Source organism: Pristis pectinata, chromosome 10, assembly GCF_009764475.1.
Source record: "Pristis pectinata isolate sPriPec2 chromosome 10, sPriPec2.1.pri, whole genome shotgun sequence".
NCBI lineage: Eukaryota > Metazoa > Chordata > Chondrichthyes > Rhinopristiformes > Pristidae > Pristis > Pristis pectinata.
The window spans coordinates 90,812,926-90,833,280 of NC_067414.1; the positions used below are offsets into that span (position 1 = coordinate 90,812,926).

General features: G+C 44.5%; 1 protein-coding gene across 5 annotated transcripts in view; it reads right to left on the bottom strand.

Moving 5' to 3' along the window:
- Positions 1–18,341, bottom strand: part of mrpl33 (mitochondrial ribosomal protein L33) — a 49,197-nt gene extending 30,856 nt beyond the window's left edge. The window contains exon 1 of one of the 5 annotated variants that reach the window (XM_052025023.1): positions 1,226–1,459. In XM_052025023.1, coding sequence (XP_051880983.1) covers positions 1,226–1,430 — 205 coding nt within the window. In that variant the 5' untranslated portion in view covers positions 1,431–1,459. Of the gene's footprint in view, positions 1–1,225; positions 1,460–9,799; positions 9,912–12,367; positions 12,389–12,607; positions 12,669–18,223 lie in introns of those variants that run through there. The other 4 variants (XM_052025024.1, XM_052025025.1, XM_052025026.1 and 1 more) reach the window with 4 other exon arrangements.
- Positions 18,342–20,355: the final 2,014 nt, after the last annotated feature.

Consider the following 20,355-nt stretch of genomic DNA (forward strand, 5'->3'; position numbering starts at 1 on the left):
CCAGTAAGGAGTTTGCATGTTCTCTCTGTGATGGATTCACCTCCAGTGCACGGGTTTCCTCCCACATCCCAAAGACGTGCAGTTTGACGGGTTGATGGGCCATCGTAAACTACCGCTAAAGCACGGTTGAGTGGTATGAGAGTTGGAGAGATGGGCATTTAAGTAACATGAGAGTGAATAGGTTACAAGGAAATCAGTGGGAGAGTGGGATTGCTCTGTGAGCCAACATAACTTTGATGGGCCAAATGGCCACCTGCAATGTTGCGTGGAAAAACGGGTTTGGCTCAGTCTGGAACAATGGATAGGGTTGGGAGACACAGCAAGAGAAGTTTATGTTCAAAACTACTTTAATTAGTTTTCCCCCATTTGTTATTATCTGAAACTCATTTAGACAATTCCCGGGAAGAGGAAACTGGTTAATAACCATCTAGACTGGTAAAGATATTTTTGGTAAACAATGACTAACAGACTGTGCAGGAACCAAGCGACATGTTGGAAGTGCCTCATACCCAGCCCTACCCCACCTCAAGAAAGGACACAGACAAGAATCTGGAAGGAGCTGCCAAAAATAGTGGTTGAGGCAAGCATGTTAGCAACATTTAAAAGCCATCTAGATAAGTGCATGGATAGGAGGGGTTTAGAGGGCCATGGGCCAAACGGGGGCAGATGGGACTAGCTCACTGGGCAGCACAGTCAGCATGGACGAGTTGGGCCGAAGGGCCTGTTTCCGTGCTGTGTGACTCTATGACTCTGAGAAACACGACCAAAGTTTGTAAGTGTGAAATGAAGGTGGTATCAATGTGCACCCAAAGACCATTCGTGTGGTCTTCAGTGCAGAACGCTGGTGTCTACATGACACCCAAATTCCACTGGGAGGTTAGCAAGGACAGGAAGTGGTGAAGGAACTGACATAGGAATCCAGAAATCTGCCAGCAAGTGACGGGTGAAAGGAATGGCTCACTGTACTCACATCCGAATGTCGTGAGCCTGGAGTTTAGGAACAATGTTTTTAATGCATTCAGAGGACTTGGGTCCCACTGGAAAGCCCAGCTTTTAATGTCCATCATTACTTTCCCTGGAACTGAGCTGCTTGCTGGGCCATTTCATGTGGAAGAACAGGGACAATGTTGGACTGAACAGCTCGTTCCCAGGTCAGACTTCTGAATGCATTTCCAACCTTCACAGCTGTCAGTTCTAATTTTCACAGCATTTCTTTCCAACTTACCCCAGAGTGTTCCCGACAAACAGCCTTGAGTATTTCTCCGGTTCAAAGGTTCCTCCATCTTATGAAAGATCACCAGCGTGAAATGCCAGCTTGGCATTTCTCCCTCCACAGGTGCTGCCTGACATGTTATTTCCTGCATTTTCTGTTTTTCTGTCAGATTCTCAGTGCCCACAGACTTTTCTTGTTCTTGCTTCACTGAAGCCATTCCCAGCTGCTGCCTTTCCCTTTAACCCACAAGACTCTAGAGTTCACTTGGCTCCCAGCAGACCCCGACACCACCAGCAAGCATTTGTGGCTTTCTGTACAGTGGTGACAGGGCACAGAAACAGAGCAGAAATTGGGGTGCGGCTAAGAATAGGATTAAATAGCTGAATATTGTATGTCCAAAACCCAGCCTCAGAAACAGCAAATAACAGAGCACCAATTGGAAGGCCTGATTCGAGGTGGGGTGGCTTCACTTACAAAACTGCTGTAACTTGGAAACTTTTCTCTCAATTGGAAACAGCTAACATGAGAGATCTAGTTCCCACAAGATTTACAGTGAGACCACTTTAAGGCTCTACCCTGCCTCATCCCTGAAAACTAGTTTCATATTTTGTCTCAGAGATGGCTTATAAATAAAATCCACACAGTTTAAACATAATATAAAGCACATTTAATGCTTGCAGATAATTTCAGGGAATTTTCATTTTCAAAGTTCCCAAACAGCAGGGAATTTCAAAGCAGCTTCTAAGCGGAATTCTCTTTCTACTTAGGCCGAGCCTCAGACTGAGGAGGCAACAGGCCCCTTCTGTTGCTAGTCAAGATTTTAAAATAAATAGCATCTGATTCCAAACCTCTTTCTGCAATATTTGCTATTTATAAGAAATCATTCCCAATATGCTAAATTTTGGATTCATAGAACATAGAACAGTACAGCACAATACAGGCCCTTCGGCCCACAATGTTGTGCTGACCTTTAAACCTCGCCTAAGACTATCTAACCCCTTCCTCCCACATATCCCTCTATTTTAAATTCCTCCATATGCTTATCTAGTAATCTCTTGAATTTGACCAATGTACCTGCCTCCACCACCGCCCCAGGCAGCGCATTCCATGCCCTAACCACTCTCTGGGTAAAAAACCTTCCTCTGATATCTCCCTTGAACTTCCCACCCATTACTTTAAAGCCATGCCCTCTTGTATTGAGCATTGGTGCCCTGGGAAAGAGGCGCTGGCTGTCTACTCTATCTATTTCTCTCAATATTTTGTACACCTCTATCATGTCTCCTCTCATCCTCCTTCTCTCCAAAGAGTAAAGCCCTAGCTCCCTTAGTCTCTCCTCATAATGCATACTCTCTAAACCAGGCAGCATCCTGGTAAATCTCCTCTGCACCCTTTCCAACGCTTCCACATCCTTCCTATAATGAGGCGACCAGAACTGGACATAGACACTGATTCACAGAGGATCCAAAATCACTTAAGAGCCAATGAATTTAAGTGCAGTCACCATAGCAGGGTCTGACAAAACAGCAAATGAAATAAATGTCCAGGTTAAGCAATATTGGCTGACAGATGAATACAAATGCTGAACTCCCTGCTCTTCTGTAGACAGTGCCGTGGGATCTTTTATACCCCCCTGATCAGGCAGATAACCTGATCTGAAAGACCACATCAGTAATGTAGAACTCCCTCAGCACTAAGTCACACCAGATCAAGCCTTCAAGTCCTACAGTGAAAACAAGAATAGCGTAGAACAGGAAGGAGTTAAAGAAGAGAAGGATAAAGTGAGAGGCATAGTTATACCATCTGATGTTAAAATGTGCACGGATGTTAAGTTGCTACTTCAATTGAATATGGGTGGGAAACTCACAAAATAATCATGAATGTAAATTTACCAAAGCTACATTAAGATTTATTACTTGCATAAGTTTAAAAATGTTAAACCCATTGGCTAAAGAATCAGGTCCATCTTTAAAAATTCACATCTTCATGTTAAAATTCCTCCATGGTCTCATCCCTCATCTCTTAGAGGATTAAATCCTTAGCCTGACCTTTCACACATCTCCTATCTTTTGTCTCACCACGCCTCAAACCATCTCAACCCCATGCTCTGGAACAGTCTCTAAACCTTTCCACCCGTCTGAGACCCTTCTTGAAACCTCCCTGTGGCCAAGCCTCTGACAGCTGGAACAGCTTGCTCTTTAGCTTGATGTCAACACATATAGATTTTTTTTCTGTGAATTGCTTTGGGGGCATTTTCTGATGCTTAAGGTGCCTCGTAACATAATATATTGCTGTTGAAGGCAAAAGAAAACGAACTGCCGGAGGAACTCAGTGGGTCAGGCAGCATCTGTGGAGGGAAAGGGATGATCAACATTTCAGGTCAAGACCCTGCATCAGGACTGAGAGTGTAGAGGGGTGATAGCAAGTATAAAGAAGTGAGAGGGAGGGGTGGGGCAGGGGCTGGTAGATAATAGATGGGACCAGGTGAGGTGGGGAATGATGGGCAGATGAAGCAAGGTGGAGGAGAGGGAAGGGGGAGTTTTGAGACAAAGGCTGGTGGGTGATAGTTGGACAAGGAAAAAATATCGGGCAGATGGAGGGGTTGGGAAAGTTAGGCCAAGAGAGAAGAAACCTGGTAGATAGGGGTGTTGGTGATGGGTGGATGAGTGGGAGAGGGTAACGAATCGATAAAAACGGAGGGGATAATGGAAGAGGTGAACAAAGAGAGAGTGAACCAGCCAGAGTGGTAAAGGAACACGTAGGGTGTGGGTTATCTGAAATTGGAAAATTCTTGTTCATACCATTGGCTTGCAGGCTATCCAAGTGGAATATGAGGTGTCCTACTTCTAGTTTGTCTTTGGCCTCATCGTGGCTGTGGAGAAGGCCAAGGACAGACAGGTTGGCGTGGGAATGGGGAGGGGAGCTGACGAGACATGCAACCAGAAGGTTAAGACTGCCGCTGCCGACAGAGCCCGGGAGCTCTGTGAACCGGTTGCCTAATCTATGCCTGATCTCGCCGATGTACCTCGACAGCACCGAATGTGATAGACCAGGTTGGAAGAGGTGCACGTGAATCTCTGCCCCTGGACAACCTGGAAGGGCTGTTTTGGCTCCTGGATGGTGGTGAAGGACGAGGCGTAAGGACAGGTATTGCATCTCCTGTGGTTGCAGGAGAAAGTGCCAGGAGAGGGGAAAGGTAGGTGGGGAGAGATGAGCAGAGCAGGGAGTCACGTAAAGAATGGTCCCTGCGGAAAGTAGAAAGGGAGGGAAAGGGGAAAGATGTGACTGGTGGTGGCATCCCGTTGCTGCCGGTAGAAATGGCAAAGGATGATATGATGGATGTGGAGGATAGGGGATTTATGAAAGGTGAGGACGAGGGGAACTCTGTTCTGTCTGGGTGGGTGGGGGGAGGGATGGAGGAGGAGGATGAGAACAGATGTCTAATCTGGAAATGGAGGAAGGGAGCAAGTGACGGCTCCATCTATGGTAGAGGGGAAGCCACATTTCCTAAAGGAGGATGACTTTTCAGGGAGTCCTGGAACAGAAAACCTCACCTTTAGAATAGATGCGCAGGAAGCGGAGAAACTGAGAGAAAGGAGACAGGGAGGGAAGAGGTGTCACTTCGGTAGCTGTGGGAGTGGGAGTAGGACGGATTATAGTAGATATCAGTGGAGACAGAGAGATCCAGAACTGGGAGAGAAGTGTCAGAATTGGCGCAAGTGCAGGTGAGGGCTGGGTGGAAGTTAACAGTAAGGGTGATAAAATTGACAGGTTCCACTCAAGTGCAGGAAGCAGTCGTTGATGTAGCAGAGAGAGAGCTGAGGAGGGGTGCCAGAGTAGGAACAAGGACTGTTCCACAGAGCCAAGTGTAGACAGGCATAACTGTGGCCCATGGATACACATCTGATTTAAAGGAAGTGGGAGGAACCGAAAGAGATGTTTTTGATGGAAGCTCCTGTGTCTCCATCTTGTTCTTGAAACTGTTGGTAATTGAAAGTCAGAAACTATCGTATAATTGCAAACCAAATCAGAAGCAAAAGGGTGACTTATAAATCTTCCAATTCAACCTTTTGCAGAAACATATCATCCCCTTATCAATAATCATGCAAGAGCTTTCACCAAGAAGTTTTTTACAATGATCACGTTCTTCCGAGCATCAGACCTGAATTTGTCTTAACCAGTCTGCACTTGTCAGCACGGTAGCGTCCCGGTTAGCGCGACGCTATTACAGTGCCAGCGATCGGGGTTCGATTCCCGTCGCTGTCTGTAAGGAGTTCGTACGTTCTCCCGTGTCTGCTTGGGTTTCCTCCGGGTGCTCCGGTTTCCTCCCACATTCGAAAGATGTACGGGTAGGTTAATTTGGGGGTTTAAAATGGGCGGCGCGGACTCGTTGGGCCAAAAGGGCCTGTTACCACACTGTAAATAAAATTTTTTTAAAAAATTTTAAAACTTTAAGAATTTAATATTGCTCACAAATCAACTTTTCGATTTCACTTACACTCTCTGTCCTCCTAAGAGGATCAGATTCAAGATGCAATTCTGCACCATTGCCAAAGTTCTGTTGTTTACCTGATGTCTTTAAGTAGATCTGAGGACCAGTGTGCCAAAGTATAGAATGCTGCGGCTTTAGAAAAAAACTGATCCAACAAAACTGAACACAATATTCCAAATGCAGGTCAGTTTGTGCTCAGTCTTGGTTGCCCTGCTATGGGAAAGATGCCATTTAGCTGGAAGGAGCGCAGAGGAGATTTAGGAGGATGTTGCTGGGACTCAAAGGACTGAGTTACAGAGAGAGCTTGAGCAAGTTGGGACTTTTTTCACTGGAGCATAGAAGAATGAGGGGTGATCTTATAGAGGTGTAAAAATCATGAGGGGCATAGATAGGGTCAATGAGCACAGTCTTTTTCCCAGGGTTGGGGAATCAAGAACTAGAGGGCACCGGTTTAAGGTGAGAGGGGAGATATTCAATAGGAACCTGAGGGGCAACCTTTTCACTCAGAGGGTGGTCAGTGTGTGGAATGAGCTGCCAGAGGAAGTGGTTGAGGCAGGTACATTAACAACATTTAAAAGGCACTTGGACAGGTACATGGATAGGAAAGGTTTAGAGGGATATGGGTCAAATGCAGGCAAATGCAACTAGTTTATGATAACCAAATACTAAGTCTACCATAGCTCCCAGATCTTTCTTTGTTCTTTGCTACTACTTTCACCCTCCAGTGTGAAATACTTCACACCTATTTGTACTGAACTCCTTTGTCCAATTTCAATTCTCAGTTCAGTATCTTTTTCATTCATTGTACAGGATGAGGGCATCATTAGTGGGGCTTGCACTTACAGCCCATTCTCTTGAAAAGGTGGTGACAAACCACCTTCTTGACTCACAGAAGCAGGGAAAATAGGAGCATGAGTGGCCACTCAGCCCTTATAGCCTGCTCCACCATTCAATTTGATCATGGTTGATCTTCTATATTAACATAACCCAATACCCCACCCACCCTGGATATTCTCTCTTCTCCCCCCTCCCATCGGGCAGAAGATTGCAAATTTCTCTAGATGTACAGTGGAGAGCATTCTGACTGGTTGCATCACAGCCTGGTATGGAGGCTCCAATGCACAGGATTGCAAGAGGCTGCAGAGAGTTGTAGAATTGTAGACTCAGCCAGCTCCATCACGGGCACAACCCTCCCCACCATCGAGGCGGCATCCATCATTAAGGACCCTCAGCATCCAGGACATGCCCTCTCCTCGTTACTACCATCAGGGAGGAGGTATAGGAGCCTGAAGACCTGCACTCAATGATTTAGGAACAGCTTGTTCCCCTCCGACATCAGATTTTTGAACAGTCCATGAACCCATGAACACTACTTTATTCTTCCATTTTCTTGTACAATTTATTTTGTAATTTATAGTAATTTTATGTCTTTGTACCATACTCAATTTCTTTAAAACACCTTGAAGTCTCTTTGCATCATCCTTTCAATCTACTCAGTTTTGTATTATCAGCAAACTTAAAGTATTGCACTCAGTTCCCTCATTGATGCATGTGAACAGTAGCAGTTCTACTGGTGAAAGTGCTCCCATTGTGCTATTGACATGGGAGTTCCAACACTTAGACCCAGCGAACAATGGTGATATATTTCCAGGACAAATTTCACAACATACAAATCAGTGATAATAAACCAGATTCTGATACAAAAGCCTGAAAGCATGTACCACCAGGGTCAGGGACAACTTCTATCCCACTGTTATAAGACTATTGAATGGTCTCCTGGTACAATAAAATGGACTCTTGACCTCATAATCTACCTCGTTATGGCCCTTGCACCTTATTGTCTGCCTGCACTTTCTCTGTAACACTTTACTCTGCATCCTGTTATTGCTCTCCCTTGTACTACCTCGATATAATGTTGTAATGAAATGATCTGTATGGATGGCATGCAAAACAAAGTTTTCCACTGTACCTCAGTACATGTGACAATAATAATAAACCAATACTATGTTCCCATTCTTTTTCTAGAAATCTATCCACCTCCTTCTTCAATACATTTCAGCAACTTGGACGCCACTGCTTTCTACGGTCAGCAATTCAACAGGTTCATGACCCTTTGAGTGGAGAAATCTCTCCTCATCTCAGTCCTAAATGACTTACCCGCTATGCTGAACTGTGACCCCTTATTCTAGACCTCAGGCTAAGGGAAACATCCAGCCCATTCAGCCCTGGCAGAATTTTGTACGTCTCAGTAAGATTTCCTCTCATACGTCTAAACTCCAGTGAACACAGGCCTAGTTGACCCAATTTCTCCTCATTCTACAATCCTGCCATCCCAAGAATTAGTATGAAACATTGCTGAACTCCCTCTATAGCAAGTATATCCTTCCTTAGGCTTAGAGACCAAAAGGTCACACAATGCTCCATGTATGATCTCACCAATGCTCTGCATAATTGTGATAAAGTATCTTTGCTCTTGAATTCAAAACATCTTACAGTGAAGTTCAAAATATCATTTGCCTTCTTAACTGCTGGCTGCACCTGCTTTCAATAATCAATGAACAAGGACACTCCAATGTACCTTTACAGCAACAGTTCCCAACCTATTACCATGTAAACAATACACTGCCCTTCTGTTTTTCCTATCAAAATGGATAACTTCACCACCTGGCATGCGTTTGCCTACTCAATCAATTTACTTAAAACACCTTGAATTCTCTTTGCATCGTCCTTTCAATCTATTCAGTTTTGTATTATCAGCAAACTTAAAATATTGCACTCAGTTCTCTCATTGATGCATGTGAATAGTAGCAGTCTTACTGGTGAAAGTGCTCCCATAATGCTATTGACAAGGGAGTTCCAACACTCAGACCCAGCGAACAATGGTGATATATTTCCAAGTCAGGATGCTGTACGTGCCGCCGTCTTTCTTTCTTTCTTTGTAGGTTAAGGATGTTCGGCATGTCACCGAACACTCTAACAAACTTCCATGGATGTACTGTTGAAAGTACCCTGACTGGTCGCATCATGGTCTGGTATGGCAAATCAAATGCACCCGGGACATTCTCTCTTCTCTCCTCTTCCATCGGGTAGAAGATACAGGAGCCTGAGGACACGTACCACCAGACTTAAGGACAGCTTCTACCCCACTGTGATAAGACTATTGAACAGTTCCCTTATACAATGAGATGGACTCTGACCTCACGATCTACCTGTGTGACCTTGCACCTTATTGCACTGCACTTTCTCTGTAGCTGTGACACTTTACTCTGTACTCTTATTGTTTTTACCTGTACTACCTCAATGCACTCTGTACTAACTCAATGTAACTGCACTGTGTAATGAATTGACCTGTATGATCAGTTTGCAAGACAAGTTTTTCACTGTACCTTGGTACAAGTGACAATAATAAACCAATACCATTACAATAAGAAGCTGCAGAGAGTAGTGGACTCAATACATCATGGGCACATCCCTCCCCATCACCAGTTGTATCTACACAAGCATCTATCATCAAAGACCCCACCATCTAGGCCATGCCACTTTCTCACAGCTATTGTCAGGCAGAAGGTACAGAAGCCTGAAGTCCCACACCACCAGGTTCAAGAACAGCTACTTTCCTTCAACCATTCGGTTCTTGAACCAACCTGCACAACCCTAATCACTACCTCAGTATAGCAACACCAACAGCACTTTGCGCTGCAATGGACTTTGTTTTTTTTGTTCTAATTGTGTTCATTCTTGTATAATTTTGTATAATCTATGTTCAATTTGTCTTTTTTGTGTATGTTGTGTATCAGATGCTATGTACCCGTGATGCTACTATAAGTACGTTTTTCATTGCATTGTGCACATGACAATACACTCAACTTTGACTGCACGACTTGGACCCATGCACCTGCTACCCTGGTCCTTCTTGGTGGTTGAGAGGAATGGGGTTGGGAGAAGCTGTAACAGTTGCCTCTGCAAGTAATCGTCATACATTTTGTAGATGGTACACACTGGGGCCATTGTGCACCAATGGTTGAGGGAATGGGAGTGATTACAGACTGGATTCCAATCGAGGGGTTGAGGGGATTTATATATAGAATAATGGATACCTGTGGTCGATGGGGTGCCAATCAGTTGGGCTGCTTTGTCCTGGAGCTTTGAGTTTGTTGAAGCTGTGCTCAGCCAAGGATTTAGAGAGTATTCCATCACACTCCTGACTTGTATTTTGTGGATACTGGAAAGGCTTTTTGGTGTCAGGAGGTGAGCCAATTGCTGCAGGATACCCAGCCTCTTATTTGATCTTGTGGTATCAATATTTATATGGATGGTCCAGTTGAGTCTCTGGTCAACGTTGCCCCACCCTCCCCTCCCCGAGTTATGTCTGTGAGGGATTTAGCATGCTAAAGGCATTGAAAATCAAGGGTGGTAGTTATCCTCTCTGTTCTTGAGGACGGCATTTTTTTGTAGCATTAATGTTACTTGCCACTTATTAATTCATGCTTCAGGGCTGTAATAACTCCCAGTCATCCATTATTCTACATGTAAACCAACCAACCTGTACATACAGATTCCAATCTGTAAACCATCACAGTTATGCACATTGATAGACACCCACCAAACCCCACAATTCAGTTCTACCCTGTAATCACCTGCAGGTCCTCATTCTATATATAAACCCACTGAATCTCTCCATTAACTTCCAGCAGAGTGTAAACTATATGATTGATTACATTCCAATCTACCAATCACTCAAAGAATCAATCCAATACATGAAGTACCCAAACCTCTCTATTAAATCACTGGGTATCCATTATTCTACATATAAATAACCCCTTGATTAGAATCCAGTCTGTAATCACACCCAGGTGTCTATTATTCTATACATAAACCCCCTGAACCCCTGGATTAGATCCCAGTCTGTAATCACCCCCAGGTATCCATTATTCTATTGATAAACCCCCTGAACCCCTGGATTAGATCCCAGTCTGTAATCACTCCCAGGTATCCATTATTCTATATATAAACCCCCTGAACCCCTGGATTAGATCCCAGTCTGTAATCACCCCCAGGTATCCATTATTCTATCTATAAACCCCCTGAACCCCTGGATTAGATCCCAGTCTGTAATCACCCCCAGGTATCCATTATTCTATCTATAAATCCCCTGAACCCTTGGATTAGATCCCAGTCTGTAATCACCCCCAGTATCCATTATTCTATCTATAAACCCCCTGAACCCCTGGATTAGATCCCAGTCTGTAATCACCCCCAGTATCCATTATTCTATCTATAAACCCCCTGAACCCCTGGATTAGATCCCAGTCTGTAATCACCCCCAGGTATCCATTATTCTATCTATAAATCCCCTGAACCCTTGGATTAGATCCCAGTCTGTAATCACCCCCAGGTATCCATTATTCTATCTATAAACCCCCTGAACCCCTGGATTAGATCCCAGTCTGTAATCACCCCCAGGTATCCATTATTCTATATATAAACCCCCTGAACCCCTGGATTAGATCCCAGTCTGTAATCACCCCCAGTATCCATTATTCTATCTATAAACCCCCTGAACCCCTGGATTAGATCCCAGTCTGTAATCACCCCCAGGTATCCATTATTCTATCTATAAACCCCCTGAACCCCTGGATTAGATCCCAGTCTGTAATCACCCCCAGGTATCCATTATTCTATCTATAAATCCCCTGAACCCTTGGATTAGATCCCAGTCTGTAATCACCCCCAGTATCCATTATTCTATCTATAAACCCCCTGAACCCCTGGATTAGATCCCAGTCTGTAATCACCCCCAGTATCCATTATTCTATCTATAAACCCCCTGAACCCCTGGATTAGATCCCAGTCTGTAATCACCCCCAGGTATCCATTATTCTATCTATAAATCCCCTGAACCCTTGGATTAGATCCCAGTCTGTAATCACCCCCAGGTATCCATTATTCTATCTATAAACCCCCTGAACCCCTGGATTAGATCCCAGTCTGTAATCACCCCCAGTATCCATTATTCTATCTATAAACCCCCTGAACCCCTGGATTAGATCCCAGTCTGTAATCACCCCCAGGTATCCATTATTCTATCTATAAACCCCCTGAACCCTTGGATTAGATCCCAGTCTGTAATCACCCCCAGTATCCATTATTCTATCTATAAACCCCCTGAACCCCTGGATTAGATCCCAGTCTGTAATCACCCCCAGGTATCCATTATTCTATCTATAAACCCCCTGAACCCTTGGATTAGATCCCAGTCTGTAATCACCCCCAGTATCCATTATTCTATCTATAAACCCCCTGAACCCCTGGATTAGATCCCAGTCTGTAATCACCCCCAGTATCCATTATTCTATCTATAAACCCCCTGAACCCCTGGATTAGATCCCAGTCTGTAATCACCCCCAGTATCCATTATTCTATCTATAAACCCCCTGAACCCCTGGATTAGATCCCAGTCTGTAATCACCCCCAGGTATCCATTATTCTATCTATAAACCCCCTGAACCCCTGGATTAGATCCCAGTCTGTAATCACCCCCAGTATCCATTATTCTATCTATAAACCCCCTGAACCCCTGGATTAGATCCCAGTCTGTAATCACCCCCAGGTATCCATTATTCTATCTATAAACCCCCTGAACCCCTGGTATTCACCCCAGGTACCCATTGTTCCTGATCGGAGCCCCTCACTGGACTCCAGCCTGTAGCCACTGCCGGTGTTCAATGATGTGGAGAGCTGCGGCTGGGCCAGCTGTCCCAGGTGTGCTGCCCAGCTCCAGATGTGGGACGGGTCGGGGAGGGACCCAACTTCCCCCCTCCCCGCGGGTGGGGGTGGGGAATGGGGATCGCCGCCCCTGCCGTGCACAACCTCCCCCGGCCCCGGCCCCGGCCCGTTCCACTCACAGTTCACCGCTGTCAACAGCATCTTCTCTCCGCCTTGCAGCCCAGTTCCAGTACTTCCAGGTCGCCGGCACCCTGACTGCTTCCGGGGTAATCGGCTGCCAATCACTTAACTTTTCCATTCCATCCCCCCCCTTATCACTTTGAAGTGCATAGCTTGTTGCCTGGAGCTATGTCTAGTTATCTGGTGGCTGTTTGTTTCTCGTGTGCAGCCACCTCCAGTCTGTTGACCCTGGGTGCACCAGCTCTTTCCATCTCTGACCACAACCCTCCCCACCCCCAGAATGGCTTCATCTCTGTGGCATCTTTCACCTCCTTAGTGGGATACCTGAGACCAGCAGATGGAGGGAGAGGCAGAGCCTGGTGCTCTTCATGGTCAGCCCAAGGCTGGAGGACGTCTCATGCACGGTTCAGAATCTTGCCAAGGCCAGCTCATGAGCTCTACACTGTCCTATCAATGTACAGTGTGTCACCAGATTACCAACACCCAACCTATGGACACCCCTACATATGAACAAACTCCCATAATATTATTAAATTCAAACGTCCAACCTACGTACATACATTCATTCCAGTGAACAGCAGAACTAGTTTCCTCTCTCTTTCCATTTTCAGTAATTGTTCTTTCTTATCCGTCTTATGTGATTTTGATGCCATTCATTACAATAAGATGATAAGATATCTTTATTGGTCACATGTACATCGAAACGCACAGTGAAATGCATCTTTTGCATGGAGTGTCCTGGGGGCAGCCCGCAAGTGTCGCCACGCTTCCGGCGCCAACATAGCATGCCCACAACTTCCTAACCTGTACGTCTTTGGAATGTGGGAGGAAACCGGAGCACCCGGAGGAAACCCACGCAGACACGGGGAGAATGTACAAACTCCTTACAGACAGCGGCCAGAATTGAACCCGAGTCGCTGGCGCTGTAAAGCGTTACACTAACCACTACACTCCCTCTGCATTCTTCTAAATTTCTTTGTGCTTTCTGGAGTAGTGTTTGAACTTGCAGCTGATTCAGGGATAAGTACTCCAGCTCACAGTTTGACTGCAAAGTTATGTGAGATGAATTTAGAATGTGAAAGGTGCTATTTAAATATAAGTTCTTCCTTCAGAAAAAAACTTTCTAACCACAGACCTGATAGTGTACCTGAAAATTCACTGGATTTGCCTCTGAGTGTCTGATAATTTGTGAAACTTACTGTGGGTCTATTGACTTTGGGATAAGCTCCAGGTTACTGCAATTGAAAAGTAAAATATTGCAGATACAGTAAACCTGAAATAAGAACAAAACACTGAAGATATTCAGCAGGTCATGCAACATCTGTGGAGAGAGAAGCAGAACCAACATTTCAGGTCAATGACTTTTCATCAGAACATTTTCCAGTTCCAGCAGATTGTTGGACCAGCAGTTGGAGAGGCCATCCCAACTTACATCCTTTGCATATCTGTACTTTTAAGAGATTCCACAAAAGCTACTTGGTTAGTTGCTTTGAGATTGTTATGGGAAGCTTGTCCAGTAGTTTAACCACAACGTTACCATACACGAGGAACATCACAGTTGTCCGGGATCCAAAGGAAAACAAAAAGAGGTACATCCTTCCCAATATTAAGGTGAGAAGGAGGATTTTTAAAGGGGAACTGAGGGGTAAGTTTTTTTACACAGAGAGTGGTTGATATCTGGAACCTGCTGCCAGAGGTGGTGGTGGAATCAGGTACAATTACTACATTTAAGAGACATTTAGACAGACACCTAAATGGGCAAGGCATAGAACGATACAGTCCCAATGAAAGAAAATGAGATTAGTGCAGATGGGCAAAAAGATAATGGGCCGAAGGGCCTGTTTCTGTGCTGTACAGCTCTGTGACTTGTTCCTCATTTGGCATCAATGTATAAATTTTCAGTATTGATTACTGGTTAACAAGTTAGACTGAAAATGTTGCTTAGATTTCCTTTTCATTGCCCAGGTATACTTAAACAAACCTCTGTCAATCTGTTCCCCTAGTAAAAGCCCATGATGAATACCCTGGGAAATGTGGATAATTTTCCACATCTCAGGAGCCACCTTTCAGCAGAGAGGGACATCGACAATAAAATTCGCAGCAGTTGGTCATCTGAAGAAAAGGATCTTCGAAGATGAAGACCTCAGAGCCAGCATTAAGGTTATAGGCTACTGAGAAGAAGTGATCCCTGTTCTCCCTGTCGTCTAACTACAGCAGGCTGAGTGGTAGCACTGATGCCGACTCCTCAGAATCCTTCACTGGCAGGTTAGGTGAACCAATATCAGCATCATCTTCCAAGCTCCACCATGACAAGAGATTTCCAGGGGAGGGGGCAGAGAAAGTGGTTCAAGGATGTTCTCAAAGCCCCCTTGACACTGGCAATGTCTTCATGGATTCAGAGGAATCCCTGGCCTATTCAAAATGGAGAAGGAGAATCCAGGAAGATAATAAGCAGCTCAAATCTCTTTGTCTGGAGCTCAAGGAGGCCAAGAGAAAACAAGAGGAGAAGTACACACGTCGCAAAAGACCTGCCCGCCCTGGAAGCACCTCCTACCCCGTCCATCGCAGAGTCTGTGGGCCCCATCTTGGCCTCATCAGCCACCACAGAACCAGAGGAGAAGCAATTCTTCCTTGACCTCATGAGTGCCTAAGGAGAAGCGAAGTATTACAACTTCTGTTGCTGTTACAGAGGAGAGCAGCTAACTCAGGGCAGACTTAAGACTGAATCTTTAACCTCCCTGCTCAATTTTCCTCAACTGCTTGCAGGACGGGAAAGTGTCACTGAGGTACTTGTGGAAGAGTTTGGGATATCAGAGAATGGGAATTGATATCCATAATGGAAAGGAAACTGTTGGATCCAGGAAACTAGAATCAGGGAAGGTGGAAAGAGGATTATACATATAATAAATAGAGTTAGGATTTCTTTAGTTTATTTATTTACAGGAAGGTGAGAAATAGAAGAATGAATAGGCCAAGCAGCCCCTTGTGCCAACTCAGTAAGACCAATGACTGATCCTGCTCTCACCCTATATACCTATCAATCTCTGTCTTTTTTATATAAGATAAGATATCTTTATTAGTCACGTGTACATCGAAACACACAGTGAAATGCATCTTTTGCATAGAGTGTTCTGAGGGCAGCCCGCAAATGTCGCCACGCTTCCAGCGCCAACATAGCATGCCCACAACTTCCTAACCAGTATGTCTTTGGAATGTGGGAGGAAACCGGAGCACCCGGAGGAAACCCACGCAGACACGGGGAGAAAATACAAACTCCTTACAGACAGCGGCCGGAATTGAACCCTGGTCGCTGGCACTGTAAAGCATTACACTAACCGCTACACTACCGTGCCTGCCCTTGCCTGAACATATTCAATGATGCAGATATCACAGAAAAAGACAGCATTTATTGTTTGTCCTTCATTGACCCCTTCGCAGACCTACTCCACTGCAGGGGATAGTTAAATATCAACCACATTACTGTGGATCAGGAGCCACGTATAGGCCAGATCAAGTAAGGCTGGTAGTTTTCCTCTCCCTTAATACCGATAAACCAGGTGTTTTTCTTTCCCCAAAAATAAAACAAAAATCTAATTGTTTCACAGACATCATTGTGAATGGCAGGTTTTCATTCCATGTTACTCTAAATCCCAAACAGCTTGTGGATTTGAGGGCATCCAGTCCCACCCCTCAGGTTACTAAACCAGTGGTTTAACAATACACTACCACACCCAGCAAAGATTAAATTAAAGTCAAACAAAAGGAAATTTCACTTCTGCATCTTCTTCCTTCCCTTCAAAAATCTCCTCAAAACTTAATTTCTCAAAAAGCTTTTTGGCCGTTCTCTCTCTTTGTGGGAGGCACGATGGCTCAATCTTTACACTGCAGGTGCTACACGAATTCAAGTTCTTGCTTGTCATATTTTGCTGGATAAATGGAAAAAAACTGGAACACATCATCCCTTAGTGATTGTAGTGTGAGATACATTCAGATCAATGGGGACATAGATTTATACTGTGTATTCAAACTAATGAAGACATAGGTTTAAATTACATGTGATCTACAAGTGCTTACTCACCCATGCTAGCAAAGTCAAACATTGATGATAAAATTCATCATTGCCTTCAAAGCATCAGCACAGCATTTCGTCAATTGAAGAAAAAGATAATTGAAGATCAAGATCTCAGAACGAAGCAGCAAATCTTGCTCTTCTTTATGTTTCAGAGACCTGGACTACCTACAGCAGGCATTGGAAGCATATTGCTAACAATGTCTTCACAGTATCTTCCAAGTTTACTGGAAGGATAAATGATCCAATGTCAGTCCTCTCTCAGGCCAACACTCCCAGCAGCGAAGCCCCCGTTACACTCACATGGCTACATTGGGCAAACCGTGCCATTCGCATGCCTAATACAAGACTTGCTCTACAGATAGAGTCATAGAGTTACACACAAACTGCTGGAGGAACTCAGCAGGTCAGACAACATCTATGGAGGGAAATGGGCAGTCCATGTTTCAGGTCGAGACCCTTCATCTGGACTGTCATAGAGTTATCGTCGTCGTGGCTATCCCTCGAGGTCGAGGATGATGGCCTTCATTCTGTTGATTTATTTATGGGCTCTCAAGTGGGCCAGTTCTTGACTAGGAGCTTCCAGCCATCACATTGCCTGCTCCCGTCGCCATCCCCCGATCGCCGAAAGACTTGAAAAATAGCCCACAGGGCGAAGACGCCTGTGCGTGTATTTGTTTAACGTGTACTTGATGTTGCACTACAAATAGCACACGATACTTCACAAATCAACCAACTGATTCCAATGGCATGGAAACCATGACAATTGGACATAGAGTTATACAGCATTGAGGAAGGCCCTTCAGCCCAACTCATCCATACTGACTAAGATGTCTATCCTAGCTATTCGCATTTGTTTGCATTTGGCCCATATTCCCCATTTCTGTCCATATATCTGTCCAAACATCGTAATTGTACCCGCCTCAACCACTTCCTCTGGCAGCTCGTTCCACATACCCACCACCCTCTGCATGAAAAAGTTTCCCCTCAGGTCCCCTTTAAATCTTTCCCCTCTCACTTTAAACCTATGCCCTCAAGTTTCACAGTCCCCTACCCTGAGAAAAAGAACGTGACCATCCACCTTATCTATGCCCCTCGTGATTTAATAAACCTCTATAAGGTCAGCCCTCAGCCTCCCTCACTCCAGGGGACACAGTCCCAGCCTATCCAGCCTTTCCTCATAACTCAAGCCCTCCAGTCCCACCAGAAGCTGTATTCCAAGATCTGACATGGGAAGAGATTACAGGTGGACAGATGAAAAGACTCAAAGCCTCCCTGACAAAAATGTCAGACACCCACTGACTTCTGGGAGTCCCCGGCCCATGACTGCTCAAAGTAGAGAACGAGCATTCAGGAGAGCATTGGGAGCCTTGACAGCTTGCACCGGGATCACACAGAAGACCTGCATAAGTAGCTGAATGAGTGTACCACCTTACCAACCTGCCCCATCAGCCACCACTTGCCCCTTCTGTGGTTTCCACATTGGCCTCATTAGCCACCTCAGTCCGATAGAACCACCTAAGAATGTAGCCAAGTGTCTTCTTACCTGAGCAGAGGGCTGTAGACTCAGCCAGCTCCGTCACGGGCTCAACCCTCCCCACCATCGAGGACATCTTCAAGAGGCGGTGCCTCAAGAAGGCGGCATCCATCACTAAGGACCCTCACCATCCGGGACGTGACCTCTTCTCGTTACTACCATCAGGGAGGAGGTACAGGAGCCTGAAGACCCACACTCAATGATTTAGGAACAGCTTCTTCCCCGCCGCCATCAGATTTCTGAATGGTCCATGAACCATTGAACACTATCCCGTTATTCCTTTTTTTTGCACTATTTATTTATTTTTGTAATTTATAGATATGTCTTTTCACTGCTGCTGCAGAACAACAAATTTCACGTAATAGGTCAGTGATAATAAATCTGATTCTGATTCTGAAGTGACACAAAACAATTCAAAAGCTTAGACACCTCCCTACAGTGCAATACTGGTGAATTACTGGTTTAAACACCATTCAAGTTTAGATTTCTATTTTGTTAATAGCCACTTTGACATTCAAAAATGGCCAGAAATTCCTATTATGGAAATGTTACTAGTTAGCTACAAGTGCTGAATCAGCTTGGGTTTTTGCTTGCAAAGAGGTATGTTCTTGCCCTGACTGGAAAACACAACCAATTTAGACATTACTCTAGCTAATCTTGGCAATATTTTTAAAGTTTCTGGGGACTTAAAAGGCAGGATTTAACATCTGAGTTAGTTGCAAGCTGTGCCAAATTGATAGCTTTCTATGTGCTACAAAACTCTGGAGCTGAAGTAATAGTTTAAACATTCACAATATTTTGCAAAATGATTGCCAAAGTCTAGCTGTGAACGATATTCTCTCTTTCAACCCCATGACAACATTTTATAAAATTAATGCTATATTCTTTTTTTTACTTCTGCGGGTTTTAAGATTTAATTTATTGCTCAGAGTGTATTTAATCATGATTTATGAAACTGTATTTTTGTTAAATTTTTCTGGTCAGATGCTAAACCAAAAATTAATAAAATGCAAGTCATGGCGTGTTCTGTGGTAACAGAATGACATTCTTGTTTAATCTAGATATAGCAAGTCGCCAGATGAATTGCAAAAAAACAAAGTAATATTGAGAAATACGGGAGATTGCAAATTGGAACTGAAAAACAGCAAATGTCAGCCTGCTACTTGCACGGTCCTGTTTCAATGCAGCTACTGTAGCATTGGCTGGGCAACACAGCAAGATGATATGAGACTCACACCTTGACTTGGTCTGGCTCTTCGCAAACTCATCTACTTCCTGAGGAGGCTAAGGAAATTTGACATGTCCCCTTTGACCCTTACCAATGTTTATCAATGCGCCATAGAAAGCATCCGATCCAGATGCATCACAGCTTGGCACGGCAACTGCTCTGCCCATGACCGCAAGAAACTACAGAGCATTGTGGACACAGCTCAGCACATCACGGAAACCAGCCTCCCCTCCATGGACTGGCTACACTTCTCGCTACCTTGGTAAAGCAGCCAGCATAATCAAAGACCCCACCCACCCTAGACATGCTCTCTTCTCCCCCATTCCCATTGGGCAGAAGGTACAAAAGCCTGAAAGCTCTTACCACCAAGCTCGAGGACAGCTTCTATCCCACTGTTATGTACGATAAGATGAACTCTTGACTTCACAATCTACCTTGTTATGGCCTTTCACTTTATTGTGCCTGCACTGCACTTTCTCTGTAACTGTAGCACCTTATTCTGCATTCTGTTATTGTTTTCCCTTGTACTACCTCAATGTACTGTTGCAATGAAATGATCTGTATGGACGGTATGCAAGACAAGTTTTTCACTGTACCTCGGTACATGTGACAATAATGAATTGATTAATATACCAATTAGCCCTTGAACTGGCGCCAAGGTTTTACGTTTTTGACAAATGGCTGAACTAGATTAGATTCGATGAGATTGGTTTATTGTCATGTACACCAGGATGCAATAAAATTCTTGCTTGTGTGAAGCTCATGGAGTAAACAGTACACATGGTAATAATAAGTCCAACAATAAATACAATGAAGAGTGCAAGACAGCAGAATGGTGCAAAGATTGTAGTGCAATCTGAAGTAGTGCAAGACAAAATTGCTAAAGTGACGGAATAACCAAGAGCTGTCGGGT